Here is a 14,770-nt window from a genome sequence, read left to right as displayed (position 1 = left end):
ATTCTGGGTAACAGACCCTAGTGAGAGCCAGTCAAGTCACTTCATCCTGGATTACCCTGGGTGTTTAGTTTTTAAAAATGTATAGGTTTTCTACGTTTCCCCAGGTACCGGCAGAGCTAGGGTTAAAAAACTACAGGTAGGCACTTTGCAAAAAAAGGGTCATTTTTCACTGTGAAAATGTGGTGTCCACTTTGCGTTTTTGGCCATTTCCTGTTGCGAGCAGTAGGCCTACCCACACATGTGAGGTACCATTTTTCTTGGTAGAATTTGGGGAACCCGGGATGAGTGGAAGTTTGTGGATCCACGCAGATTCCAGAACTTTCCACCAGAGAAATGTGAGGAAAATGTGTTTTTTGGGATATATTTTAGGTTTGCAAGGGATTCCGGGTAACAGAATCTGGTGATCAGAGTCTCCCGATCCTGGAATTACCGGAGTGTCTAGTTTTAAAAAATTGTATAGGTTTGCTAGGTTTCCCTAGGTGCAGGCAGAGCTAGAGTTCAAAATCTGCAGCTAGGTACTTTGCAAAAAAAGGGTCATTTTTCATTGTGAAAATGTGGTGTGTCCACGTTGCGTTTTGAGCCATTTCCTATCGTTGGCGCAAGGCCTACCCACACAAGTGAGGTACCATTTTTATCGGGGATACTTAGGGTAACACATAATTGTAGAACTCTTATTACCTATTGACTTTTGATGTATTTCTGCCTTCCAAATGAAAGACAATGTGTAAAAAAGAAGTCATTTTGAGAAATGACCACAAAGTGTTTATGCTAGTATGGGTACCATCAATTTTGAAAATGTTCAAATATCTACAGTTTTTAAACTCTATATTTTGTTACCATTTCAGAAATACACAGGTGTATTTCATATCAATTTTTCCATGTATACATTTCCCCAAAATAATTGCTATATACCCGGTACATAATAAAAAACCACTGCAAGACACTGCTCAGTTATTGGCTCTGGGTTCGTCAGGTTCTTGGTGAACCTACAAATCCTATATATGCTCGCAACCAGAAAGATCCAGCAAATGTACCGGTATATTGCTTTCAAACAGCTGTCATAATTAGAAGAAGTTACAGGCAAAAACGTTGACACAAATGGCTTTTTATGTAGAAACCTTGAATGATCTATACAATGACCCCTTTTGAATTTAGATTTGTGTCTACTTTTCTAAAATGTATAGCTTTACAGGATCCATTATTGCTTTCATACCCATTTCTACCATTAGCTGAAGGAGGTTGAAGGAGGTTGAAAGCACAAAAAATAGCAAAAATAGGCTATGTTCCAGAAAAATGCCCAAACTGTGTGAAAATGTTTGGTTTTCTAACAAAAGTCTGCTTGTCCCTGAAAGCTGGGTAGATGGTGATTTCAGCACCACAACCCCTTTTTTGATACCATTTGCAAGGAAAAAAATAGACGATTTCATCTGGAGCCCTTTTTTCCCATTTTTCCCCAAAAAACAAAATGTATCTGTATTTTGACAAATTTCATGGTCCCCTCCAAGGGAATCCACAAACCCTGGGTACCTTTAGAATCCCCATGATGATGGGAAAAAAGGACGCAAATTTGACGTGGGTACCCTATGTGGTCAAAAGGTTACAGGGGCCTAAGTGCGAACTACCCCAAATAGCCAAAAAAAGGCTTAGCAAGGGGGGGGAGGCCTAGCAGCGAAGCGGTTAAGTAGGCTCCCCTTCATTGAAGCCATCCTATGTATGATGCAGTTTTGGGTCTTCTCTTTACCACAATGACCCCTGGACAGTCAGGCTATGATTCCAATGTTTCTGCCCCAGTCCTTATTCTCAGTGAATGTGGCTGTGAGGCTTCTAGGACTATTGGTATCCTGCATCCTACTTGTTGATTAAGTCTTGTTATTATGATTTCTCAGTGGGCCCAGCACCAAGGGACTCCACTAAGGATTTTCAGGACCGTGCATAAGACTTGCAGCGGTGGCTGAACTGCAGTTGGACCAGCAGCATACTCCTTTCCCTGCCCTACCCACAGCTGACAGTGGTGGCAGATACATGGGATGAAGAGGCCACTTGGGAGAGGAGGAGATCAGTGGACTCTTCTCTCTGGTAGAGACCCACCTCCATATCAGTCTGTTGGAGTTGCAAGCAATTTATCTGCTGCTTAAGGTCTGTCTACCTTCCATAAAATGGAGACTGGTTCAAGTTCTCATGGACAACACCACTGGCATGATATACAGCAACACGCAGGGTAGGGAGACCTTCAGGGTATTGGGCCAATAGACATTTCACCCCTGGTGCTGGCTATAGCATTGGGCACTTTACTTTCATGAACCACTTGGTGGGATATTTGATTGCGAGGACATACAAGCTCAGCTGGTGGTCTGGTGGATCACTAAGGGAAGTTACACTCTGAGGAGGCACAGGGCATCTGAGCCTGCACAATATGCACCTCCATACGTGGAGATTGAGTGGTGGCAGTTGAGAGCATTGATCCGTTCTCCCGCAGTGGTGCATATCATCGTGTCCTGGCTGCTTGGTGTCCTTGTACAAAGACTGTGTATGCCAGATGCTGGGACAAAGTTGTAGACTAGTATGGCACTTGTGATGATTCAGTTGCAAGCCAAACTGTTGGATGTATTATTGGTTGTCTTATCCTTGGCTCAGCAAGTACCAAGGACTTGTACTGATTACAGTCAAAGGATATGTCTCAGCCCTGTTGGCCTTTTTAGTTTAACCGGACCATAAATTCCTGTTCAAATCACCTGTTGTGATGAGATTTTTGAAAGGTTTATATCATTTCCTTCCTCCAAGACCCTTTGTGATTCCACAGTGGGATCTTATTTTAGATCTCACTTGCCTCACAGTGCATTCCATTTGAAATCAAGCACAGCTTCCTATTACATCTTCCGACTTTAAAGACCTAGTTTTTGGTCGCAAAGAACAAGCTCTCTTGTATCAGCCTCCTTGTACCACCTTTTTTATCAAAGGTCACTATTGACTAGGACAGCCTTCTTGCCTAAAGTGGTTATGGCTTTTTATGTTAAAGAATCCATCACTCTTTCAACATTCGTTGCCCTGACATGCACCTCGATGGTACGGAGACACTTAACATGATATGCTACAAGTGCTTTGATCTTTAATATCACACAAAAGAACATCGGGTGGACGGTTCGCTATTTGTGATTTTTCTCTGGGAAAAGAAGTGTACAGTTGTGAAGAAATGGATGTTGTCAAGGTAGATAGTCCTCTGTATCAAGATCTTCTACACAGTGACCAAGAAAAAGACTCCACAGAGGGTAAGGGCCTATTCCACCAGAGCCAAGGCGAGTGCCTGTACTAGACATCCATCAGGCTAATACGTGGGCGTCAGTTCACACGTTCACAAAGCACTACTGCCTTGACAGCCAGGTCAGACGGAAAGGGCATTTTGCCAGCTCTGTCCTCGGGACATTTTGTCTGAACCATTCAACAGATCCACCACCTTGGAAGGTAGTGGTTTGATTTCTGTCTAAATTGAGAGGATTTTGTGTACACAAGTATCTCAAATTACTTACCATTAGTAGTGCTCTTTCTGTGGGATAGTGCAACTGCAGAGTCTTCTCCAACCTTCCTCCTCCATGCTCTGTGTATGGAGACCTTACCTATTTCAAAAAGGCCCCAAATTAGAAATCTCCATACTGCTACCACTGATTATGGTGTGGTTCCGCATCCAAAGGCAAACACAGAATCAAGACAAAACTGTTGTCAGCACATAAATGTGGCACTTAGATGCTGTTCCATTCGTCATTTCCAGGCAAAACAAAGTCAGTGTAGAGCCTCAATACACCACCTACTGGTGTGCAAGAGTATTACTGTTAAACCTCTCGGTCAATTCTATGCACCTGGGAATATTCTAATTACTGCACAAACAAATGATGGAAGGAATGCTGAACAAATTGAAGATTTACCCCCAGTCACAGATATGGGGTAAATCTGTGTTTTTTAGCGTGCTTTGCCATTCCAGCTTGCCCCCCGCCATATTCAATCGAGGATTGTGAAATTTTCTATTCCCACGGCGGTAGAACAGCTCCACCCTTGGGCTCATTTACATAAACTATTGTTAATTACTAAATGCTCCCTCTGAGGTTCGCTGACGATGTTCTTAAGCGGACCGGCCTGTCCGTCGTGTTACCTTCCCCTCTGCTCAGTAGAGGCCTGAGGTACCGACCGACAGGTGAGTGTGATATGGGAGAGTACACAGGAGGTTTATTTTAATCGCCCTTTCTGTTGATTCATTTAATATATATCGCATTGGTTACACAATTTAATCTGTGAACTTTCTTTTTTAACTACTGGCGATATAGTCATGCTACCATATTTGAAGTTCTTTCTTCCATTTTTGTTGAGCTTCGTCTGGTTTTACTCAGCAGTTGCCTCATTATTTAAACCATTACAGGCACCTGCCTATCTGTGAAGTGATTATGCCAGACGGCATCCCTTCATGTAAACATTCCCATGTGCATTTGCTTTTTAAACTTGAATTACTTAATGTTTAACATCAGCCATCATCAGATGACTAGGCTAGTTAGGACCGCTGTCCCCCTCTTTTTCTGCCCACTTTCTACACTAGGTGATCTATGAAATGGACACATACCATAAAAATGATGTGATGGTATTTTTCTTCCCATTTCTTCAGAGCGGGGCCTCACGACCTGAGCGAGTGCCAGGTGAGGTGAGGTCACTCCCAAGCAAACTTTGGGTGAGTGAGTACATAACTATATTAAAACAACTGAGCAACGTCTCTTTGGCTGATATATGCTTGATTACATATATGTTGTTTTCATATTTTCATGTGTGTCTGTATATACTGTTTGTGTTTCAGGAGAGGACATTTTCACAACCATGACTTCATGTCCTACCATTTAGTATCTCTACAAATGGTAGGTTAACTGTTTTTGCATGGTACATTCTTCTTTTTCACAGTTGCAATAGTGTTACAACAATAGGTCCTGAAGAAAGCCATTTTTGGCTGAAACATGTCGACCAGTTAATCCAACTACGGATTTGCTTAACCATTAGTAGTGCTCTTTTGCAAACTATCCACACTCTGCTTTTTAACCTTGTCACCATGGTGACGGCCCCAATAAAGTAAGTTTAGGCACCATGCTAGTAAATTTTAAAACTACACTGTCTTTTTTCACTCTTTATTATTACACATCTTTTGAGCACTGCAACTTATCATCGCTCACAGCTCACTACATACTGCTGTCTGGCTTTCCATCACTGGTGGATCCGATACTAGAGTTTCCTTACAATAATCCATGGTGAGGTATGTAGGAGAGTAGGGTCTGCTATCCTATGGTTACCACAAATGTTTGCTTTTTGCTTCACTGGTTTATGACTTAATGTGGCTTTGGGCCTGCTAATCAGACCCACAGTCTGCTGTTCTCTCTCTAAATTAATGCCAATGCACATTAGGGGCATTATGAAATTGGAACTGGTTCACCTTATTGGCCCCTGTAACAGTGTACCCAGGTACCCAGGGCATAGGTGCTTCCAAGGCCTACGAGGGGCTGCAGCACGTATTGTGCCACCCCTGGCCTGGCCTCCATATTTGAGACAACTGGCTGATCACTCAGCTGGGGTAAGTCGGTGTAATCACCCATTACTTAGGTATAGTATGCCTATGCCTAACCTAAAATGGACACAGATGTTCCTATCAGCCACTCCTATGGAAGGCCTCATCAATCCTGGAGGCAGAGTGCTTGGAAATATGTGAGATAGTGCTCTGGCATGAGCTGACCCTGTCTGCAGCTTTCGGAACCAATTCCTTTAGCTGTTCCATGATACTGCCATACCATATACTCTTAAGTGCATTATGAACCTCGCGGTTAAATGCTATCTTTGGTTTGGCTTTATCAAAACATGTCGAGTAAGGTGTCATACGAATTGGAATACTACCCCCTCACCAGTTCTGGCGACGGGGGTAGCATTCCACCCTTCTAGAGGGATACGACATGTACCTAGCCTGAACCCCGGTTAAAGTTAAACAGAGCCTCAGCATCACAAAATGGATGCTGCCACCACTGACACAAGTCTGACCTCCTGCTGCTGGGAGTCCTTCCAGCAAGGGCAGCTTGGACAAAGGGTTTCCTGCCTTGGGAGGTGCTAGCACCACCCCAGACAGGATTTTGTGTATTGGGTAGGACAGGGCTGAATAGAATCGGACATGCCTGGGGCACACAAGGTGTCCCTGTGCATATGCCAGTTCAAACCGGTGCTGGGGCTCTCCAGCCCCAGTCTTGGTGCGAAGCTGCACAAAGGAAAGGGGGTGTAACCACCCCCCTTCCTGGTCCCGCCCAGAGGAGGGACCTAGTAGGTGATCCGGCCCCCAGATTTGGAATAAGAGTAGGAGCTGTGTCCTAAGACTTCAGATCATCCTGAACTCGACTTGAAACTAAGAAGAAGACTGGACTTCGATATTCTGCTGCAAAGAAGACTGAAGAGAATCTCCCTTGTGGCCAAGAAGTGACCACCCTGTGAATACAGGCACCAACCAGGAACTCAACGTCTGCTTTGCCGCCGCCTCCCACCAGAGCCCGAGCCCAGAGCCTGACAAGACCCAGACTCCCAGACATCTCAGAGCCCGATCCACAGTCCCTGAAAAGAAGAGACCCGTGGAGGCACCGAGAGACGTGGCACCGGACATCTTGGAAGACCCCCGAAGAGCTGACTGCGCAGCACCCGAGGCACCCTCGATGCTGTGCTTTGGGGTTTAAGAAGCCCCACCACCGAGCAGCATTTGCACGAAGATCAGCCCCCCAGCATCTCCACCATCTGCGTGGGGCCCTTTTGCACTTTGCCACTTGATGCGCCATCCCGGTCACTTGCCACGCGGCTAGTGGCCATCATGGCGACAAAAACTACGATTTGCAACACTGGCCTGGTTGCTCAAGACTGGCCCTTGCTCCCCTGAAAAGGAGCACCCGCTCTGACCTTGCTGGTCCGAGTGTTAAGCTTTTTTCACTTCCTGTGTGGCTTGCTTTAGCCAAGGCCTTTTTGCTCCAATCAAGTTGCCGACACCGCCATCTGCTAGAGCCTTTGTGCGACAGCTCGTGATCGACTCCTGGATATCCTTGACCTCTTCGTGTCCACGTGGCTGCGGAGACAAGCTGCACCTCTTCACCTGTTTGTACCCGACATTGCCTGGTTCCATCCTGGTTCCATGGTAGTCACTGGCTAGTGACTTTGAACATTCTCCCCTCTGCTTTCAGGTCTTCACCTCTTCAGATCCACCCTTGGATCCACCGGAACTCTCCTCGACGACCCGCCTGCAGCATCTTCAGCTCCAAGCACCATCGACCTGCGTGACGAAACCCGACTCAACTTCGCACCTGTGCACCCGCTTCCTGTGGGTGAGGTAACTCAGCAACGCCGGTGTTCCCACACTGGTATACACCTCTAGTGCCTGTGTCTAAAGTTTTATCCTTGTAGGTCCTTTGGAAGGTTCCTTAAACACTAACTTTGTAACTTTTACGCACCATTGACTTAACATTGGTGCATGCGTGCACTTTAAGCACTGCACCCGAGTCCCGCGGGCCTTTCCCGACTTCATCACTGCTAGTCTCGAACAGCTCCAGCGATTCCCTAGGCCCTAGGCCTCCTTCCTTTCCCCATAGTGGTTCTTATACCACTATTTTAGTATATGGTTTAGGTGGCCCCTAGGGCTGCTGCTGAGTCTGCTGGGAATGCTCAAGGTACCCATAAAGTATATTGGGATGATGGGCTCCTTTATTCAGAGGGTAGAGACCCCAAGCCTGGTACAACCAGGAGGTTGGTCATACCTCTGCAATTTAGGGGCTTCTTTCTTACCTTGGCCCATGATATTCCCTTAGCAGGACACCTAGGCCAGAACAAAACTTGGGACAGACTTGCCTGTCATTTTCACTGGCCTCACATGTCAGAATATACCAAGGAGTTTTGTCGCTCCTGTGTAACCTGCCAAGCAAGTGGCAAAGCAGGTGGTACCACAAAGGCCCCCCTGATACCACTACCTGTGGTGGGGGTGCCCTTTGAAAGAGTGGGGATTGACATTGTAGGACCAATGGATCCCCCTACAGCATCTGGGCACAGATTCATACTGGTGGTGGTGGACCATGCCACCAGGTACCCAGAGGCAATTCCACTTAGGACCACAACAGCTCCTGTTGTGGCCAGGGCCTTACTTGGAGTTTTCTCCAGAGTGGGGTATCCTAAGGAGGTAGTATCTGATAGAGGTGCCAACTTTATGTCAGGATACTTCACAGCTATGTGGAAGGAATGTGGTGTCAACTACAAGTTCACCACTCCCTATCATCCACAATGCAATGGGCTTGTTGAAAGGTTCAACAAGACCCTAAAGGGCATGATCAAAGGATTACCTGAAAAGCTCAGGCGAAGATGGGATATCCTTCTGCCCTGCCTTATGTTTGCTTACAGAGAGGTCCCACAAAAGGGGGTTGGCTTCAGCCCCTTTGAATTGTTGTTTGGGCACCCTGTAAGAGGACCCCTGTGTTTGGTGAGGGAAGGATGGGAGTTACCTCTCAAAAAGCCCAAACAAGACATAGTGGACTATGTACTTGGTTTCCGCTCCAGGATGGCTGAGTATATGGAGAAGGCATCCAAAAACCTTGAGGCTAGCCAAGAATTACAAAAAGCTTGGCATGACCAAAAGGCTGTCTTGACTGAGTACCAGCCTGGACAGAAAGTATGGGTGTTGGAGCCAGTGGCCCCAGCAGCACTCCAAGACAAATGGTCTGGACCCCATACAATCATTGAGAAGAAGGGAGAGGTTACCTACTTGGTGGACCTAGGAACTCCCAGGAGCCCCCACAGGGTGCTCCATGTTAACAGGCTGAAAGCATATGTTGACAGGGCAGACATGGGATTGCTCATGGCTACAGATGAGGGACAGGAGGAAGAGAGTGACCTTCTCCCAGACCTGCTGACTCAGAACCCTGAGGATGGTTCAGTTGATGATGTGGCCTTAGATGGCAGCCTCACTGAACATCAGCAAAATGACTGTAGACAAGTTTTGCAGGCATTTCGACATATGTTCTCCCTGACACCCAGTCAGACTAACTGGTGTACCTATGTGGTGGACACTGGTGATAGTCTGCCCGTAAAGAACAACATTTACAGACAACCTGACCATGTCAGAGATTGTATCAAGACTGGGGTGCAATAAATGCTGGAATTAGGTGTCATTGAGCCTTCAGAGAGCCCCTGGGCTAGCCCAGTGGTTCTGGTCCCCAAACCTCACACCAAAGATGGGAAGAGAGAGATGAGGTTCTGTGTGGATTACAGAGGACTCAATGCTGTCACCAGGACAGATGCACACCCTATTCCAAGGGCAGATGAGCTCATAGACAAATTGGCTTCTGCCAAGTATTTGAGCACATTTGAATTGACAGCTGGCTACTGGCAAATCAGGTTAGCTGAGGAGTCTAAAGCCCCAAGACAGCATTTTCTACCCCAGGTGGGCATTATCAATTTGTGGTAATGCCCTTTGGTTTGAAAAATGCACCTGCCACCTTCCAAAGGTTGGTGAATCAAGTCCTTACTTGGTTGGATTACTTTTGCGCAGCATATCTGGATGATATTGCTGTCTTCAGCTCCACCTGGGAGGATCACCTGGTCCACCTGAAGGAAGTGCTAGAGGCTCTGCAAAAGGCAGGCCTCACTATCAAGGCAACCAAGTGCCAGATAGGGCAGAGTAAAGTTGTATACTTGGGCCACCTTGTAGGTGGAGGCCAAGTTCAACCACTGGAGAGTAAGATCCAGACCATAAAGGACTGGTCCCCTCCAACTACGCAGACTCAGGTCAGAGCTTTCTTGGGCCTGACTGGGTACTACAGGAAGTTTGTTAAGAACTATGGGTCCATTGTGACTCCTCTTAATGACATCCAAAAAGATGCCCAAAGGGGTTCAGTGGACAGAATACTGTCAAAAGGCATTTGATGACCTGAAGAAGGCCATGTGCTCTGCACCTATCCTGAAGAGTCCTGACTACTCAAGAGAGTTCATTGTCCAAACAGATGCTTCTGAATTGGGAGTGGGAGCTGTGCTTTCACAACTTAATGTAGATGGTCAAGACCAGCCCATTGCTTTTATTAGCAGAAGGCTGACCCCCAGAGAGAAACGTTGGTCAGCCATTGAGAGAGAGGCCTTTGCTGTGGTGTGGGCCCTGAAGAAGTTGAGACCATACTTGTTTGGCACTCACTTCAAGATTCAGACCGACCATAAGCCCCTCTTATGGCTTAACCAGATGAAGGGTGAAAACCCCAAACTGCTCAGGTGGTCCATTTCCCTACAGGAGATGGACTTTACAGTGGAGCACCGCCCAGGGACTGACCATGGTAATGCAGATGGTCTCTCCAGGTATTTCCACTTAGAACATGAAGACACAACTGGTCAAGGTTGGTCTAATGTCCCTGCGTTTGGGGGGGGTGGTTGTGTAGGAGAGTAGGGTCTGCTATCCTATGGTCACCCCAAATTTTTGCTTTTTGCTCCACTGGTTTATGACTTAATGTGGCTGTGGGCCTGCTAATCAGACCCACAGCCTGCTGCTCTCTCTCTAAATTAATGCCAATGCACATTAGGGACATTACGAAATTGGAACTGGTTCACCTTATTGGCCCCTGTAACAGTGTACCCAGGTACCCAGGGCATATGTGCTTCCAAGGCCTACCAGGGGCTGCAGCACGTATTGTGCCACCCCTGGCCTGGCCTCCATATTTGACACAACTGGCTGATCACTCAGCTGGGGTAAGTCGGTGTAATCACCCCTTACTTAGGTATAGTATGCCTATGCCTAACCTAAAATGGACACAGATGTTCCTATCAGCCACTCCTATGGAAGGCCTCATCAATCCTGGAGGCAGAGTGCTTGGAAATATGTGAGATAGTGCTCTGGCATGAGCTGAGCCTGTCTGCAGCTTTCGGAACCAATTCCTTTAGCTGTTCCATGATACTGCCATACCATATACTCTTAAGTGCATTATGAACCTTGCGGTTAAATGCTATCTTTGGTTTTGCTTTATCAAAACATGTCGAGTAAGGTGTCATACGAATTGGAATACTACCCCCTCGCCAGTTCTGGCGACGGGGGTAGCATTCCACCCTTCTAGAGGGATACTACATGTACCTAGCCTGAACCCCGGTTAAAGTTAAACAGAGCCTCAGCATCACAAAATGGATGCTGCCACCACAGACACAAGTCTGACCTCCTGCTGCTGGGAGTCCTTCTAGCGAGGGCAGCTTGGACAAAGGGTTTCCTGCCTTGGGAGGTGCTAGCACCACCCAAGACAGGATTTTGTGTATTGGGTAGGTCAGGGCTGAATAGAATCAGACATGCCTGGGGCACACAAGGTGTCCCTGTGCATATGCCAGTTCAAACCGGTGCTGGGGCTCTCCAGCCCCAGTCTTGGCACAAAGCTGCACAAAGGAAAGGGGGTGTAACCACCCCCCCTTCCTGGTCCCACCCAGAGGAGGGACCTAGTAGGTGATCCGGCCCCCAGATTTGGAATAAGAGTAGGAGCTGTGTCCTAAGACTTCAGATCATCCTGAACTCGACTTGAAACTAAGAAGAAGACTGGACTTCGACATTCTGCTGCACAGAAGACTGAAGAGAATCTCCTTTGTGGCCAAGGAGTGACCACCCTGTGAATACAGACACCAACCAGCAATTCGACGTCTGCTTTGCCGCCGCCTCCCGCCGGAGCCCGAGCCCAGAGCCTGACAAGACCCAGACTCTCAGACATCTCAGAGCCCGATCCACAGTCCCTGAAAAGAAGAGACCCGTGGAGGAACCGAGAGACGTGGGACCAGACATCTTGGAAGACCCCCGAAGAGCTGACTGCGCAGCACCCGAGTTACCCTCGATGCTGTGCTTTGGGGTTTGAGAAACCCCGATACCGAGCAGCATTTGTGCCGAAGATCAGCCCCCCAGCATCTCCACAATCTGCGTGGGGCCCTTTTGCACTTTGCCACTTGACACGCCATCCCGGTCACTTGCCACGCGGCTAGTGGCCATCTTGGCGACGGAAACTACGATTTGCAACACTGGTCTGGTTGCTCCAGACTGGCCCTTGCTCCCCTGAAAAGGAGCACCCGCTCTGACCTTGCTGGTCCGAGTGTTAAGCTTTTTCCACTTCCTGCGTGGCTTGCATTAGCCAAGGCCTGTTTGCTCCAATCAAGTTGCCGACACCACCATCAGCTAGAGCCTTCCTGGGACAGCTCGTGATCCACTCCTGGACATCCTTGACCTCTTCGTGTCTACGTGGCTGCGGAGACAAGCTGCACCTCTTCACCTGTTTGCACCCGACATTGCCTGGTTCCATCCTGGTTCCACGGTAGTCACTGGCTAGTGACTTTGAACATTGTCCCCTCTGCTTTCAGGTCTTCACCTCTTCAGATCCACCCTTGGATCCACCGGAACTCTCCTCAACGACCCGCCTGCAGCGTATTCAGATCCAAGCACCATCGACCTGCTTGACGAAACCCGACACAACTTCGCACCTGTGCACCCGCTTCCTGTGGGTGAGGTAACTCAGCAACGCCGGTGTTCCCACACTGGTATACACCTCTAGTACCTGTGTCTAAAGTTTTATCCTTGTAGGTCCATCGGAAGGTTCCTTAAACACTAACTTTGTAACTTTTACGCACCATTGACTTAACATTGGTGCATGCGTGCACTTTAAGCACTGCACCCGAGTCCCGCGGGCCTTTCCTGACTTCATCACTGCTAGTCTCGAACAGCTCCAGTGATTCCCCAGGCCCTAGGCCTCCTTCCTTTCCCCATAGTGGTTCTTATACCTCTATTTTAGTATATGGTTTAGGTGGCCCCTAGGGCTCAACCATATTGTGCAACTTTTGTGTATTTAAATTGTGTTTTGTTTTAACGCATTTGCTTCTGTGCTCATAAAGAGTATAGGTGATATTTGTAGAAATAAATCTATATATATTTTCAATATATATATGTGTGGTGTCCTTTCATTTGGTATTCAAGGGGATTGTGTGTGGTAAAACAGCTTGCTTCACATGCCTTTATTGAGTTTAGCCTAAGACTGCTTTGTCCACGCTACTAGGATAGCTGGTCTATTAAGGTTGACTTACAACCAATCATCATAAGGGTTGCTTGGCAAGGTACAAGGTGATCACTATAACTAGTGAGCATCATATACCAGGCCAACTTCTCACAAGGTACCTAGTGGATACCGGTCTGTATTCAAAAAAATCCCAGATGATGATTCTCCGCCAATGGGTGGGCTGATGGATTTTCTTTACTTTCTTTCTCTCCTCTGTCTTCCTTAAGAGTCTATACACACACTCTTTTACTAGAAAACAGACACTATCTAGCCTCTTTAGACCTATAGCATTCCTTTTGTGTTTTGTGCCAGTTGAGTAGGGGTTTGGTTGCACTTAGGTCTTTAAACTACGTTCCCCTGTAGACCCTTTCTTCACATTTGTTCTTTGTTTGTATCACCCTTCTTCAGCCAGGCTAGCTTGAATCTGGTGTTGTAAGGAGCATCAGACCCATGTCTAGGCATACTCATTCTACTTAGGGCAAAAATTACTGTGTAAACAAATGATGAATGGAATGCTGAATAAATCAAACATTCACTCCAAGTTACAGATCTGGGTTAAATCCATAGTTTTTTTGCTCTCTACACCCTTCAAGCTTGGACCCAGCCATATGCAAATTAGTCTTGACCACGCTCCCCATGGAAACAATCCAGCCAGAACTGCCAGGCCAGGTCCTCCTCAGACCAGAAACTAGCTTCCTGGGACCAGTTTCGGGGTAGCACCCGTAATGAGCCAGGCTAGCTTGAAACCCATGGCGTAGTGAGCATGGGACCAACTTTTGGTCATACCCATTCCACTTAGGGCAAACATTGCTGTGCAAACAAATGTTGGCTGGAATTGTGATGAAATCAAACATTCACCCCCAGTCACAGATCTGGGTTGAATCCATCTTTTTTTTTGCTCTCTATGCCATTTCATTGTGGACCTAGCCATATGCAAATTAGTCCTGCAAATCAGCTTTAATCCGATGGCTGACGTTAGTGCATACATGTGGTACTTACATGCTGTTCCATTCGTCATTTCCGGGCAGAACTAATGCATTGTAGAGCCACTTGACCCCACCTTGTAGTGTGGCAGAGTATTACTGTTATATCTTGTGGGTCCATTTTGTGCGCCTGGGAATATTTCTAAAGCTGTGAAATTTGGGGTTAAGTATCTACCAGGAACAGCATTACTGAAGGTAAGTAACTTGTTCTTTACGAAGTTTGAACAAAATCAGGCCCTCACTTACTGAACACCCTTATGTATTTTGAAGGTTTTTTTTATCTAATAATGATGTCATATTTATCAAAATTATTTGTCATACAGTGTCCACATTTTAAAATTATTTTAGGTGTATCACTTCTATATACAAAATACATATGTATAGATTTTTTTAGGACCACCGTTTACCTGAACAAAATTATTTATCTGTTAGGTGAATATTGCTTGTATCAGTATTGTGTTAATGAATTTATAATATTGGTTTGTCAACACTGTGCTCAGTTTGCAGCTCATGTTAGGCCTGTAAAACCTATCCCAGTCCGTTGTGAGGAAAAGAGCCATGCTATTTCTCTACATGACGAGAGAAGAGATACAGAAAAAGCTTTTGCAAAGTGGAAAATGTATGAAGAGGAATGCATGAACAGAAAAGCGAATTCAGGGTCCCTGGGACAGGCTGATCAGGTAATCACACAACATGGGCAATACGTAAAAA

General features: G+C 46.6%; 1 protein-coding gene across 11 annotated transcripts in view; it reads left to right on the top strand.

The window, feature by feature from the left end:
• Positions 1–14,770, top strand: part of DCDC2C (doublecortin domain containing 2C) — a 5,988,712-nt gene that overhangs the window by 5,453,498 nt on the left and 520,444 nt on the right. For 10 of the 11 annotated variants that reach the window (XM_078647857.1, XM_078647853.1, XM_078647855.1 and 7 more), the window contains one exon: positions 14,560–14,739. The exons of the other annotated variant lie outside the window; for it this stretch is intronic. In XM_078647857.1, coding sequence (XP_078503983.1) covers positions 14,560–14,739 — 180 coding nt within the window. The remainder of the gene's footprint in view (positions 1–14,559; positions 14,740–14,770) is intronic. 11 annotated transcript variants of the gene reach the window in all.

The sequence above is a fragment of the Lissotriton helveticus genome, chromosome 6, assembly GCF_964261635.1.
Source record: "Lissotriton helveticus chromosome 6, aLisHel1.1, whole genome shotgun sequence".
Taxonomy (NCBI): domain Eukaryota; kingdom Metazoa; phylum Chordata; class Amphibia; order Caudata; family Salamandridae; genus Lissotriton; species Lissotriton helveticus.
The sequence above is the reverse complement of the archived record's forward strand: the minus strand, read 5'-3'. Positions and strand labels throughout refer to the sequence as shown.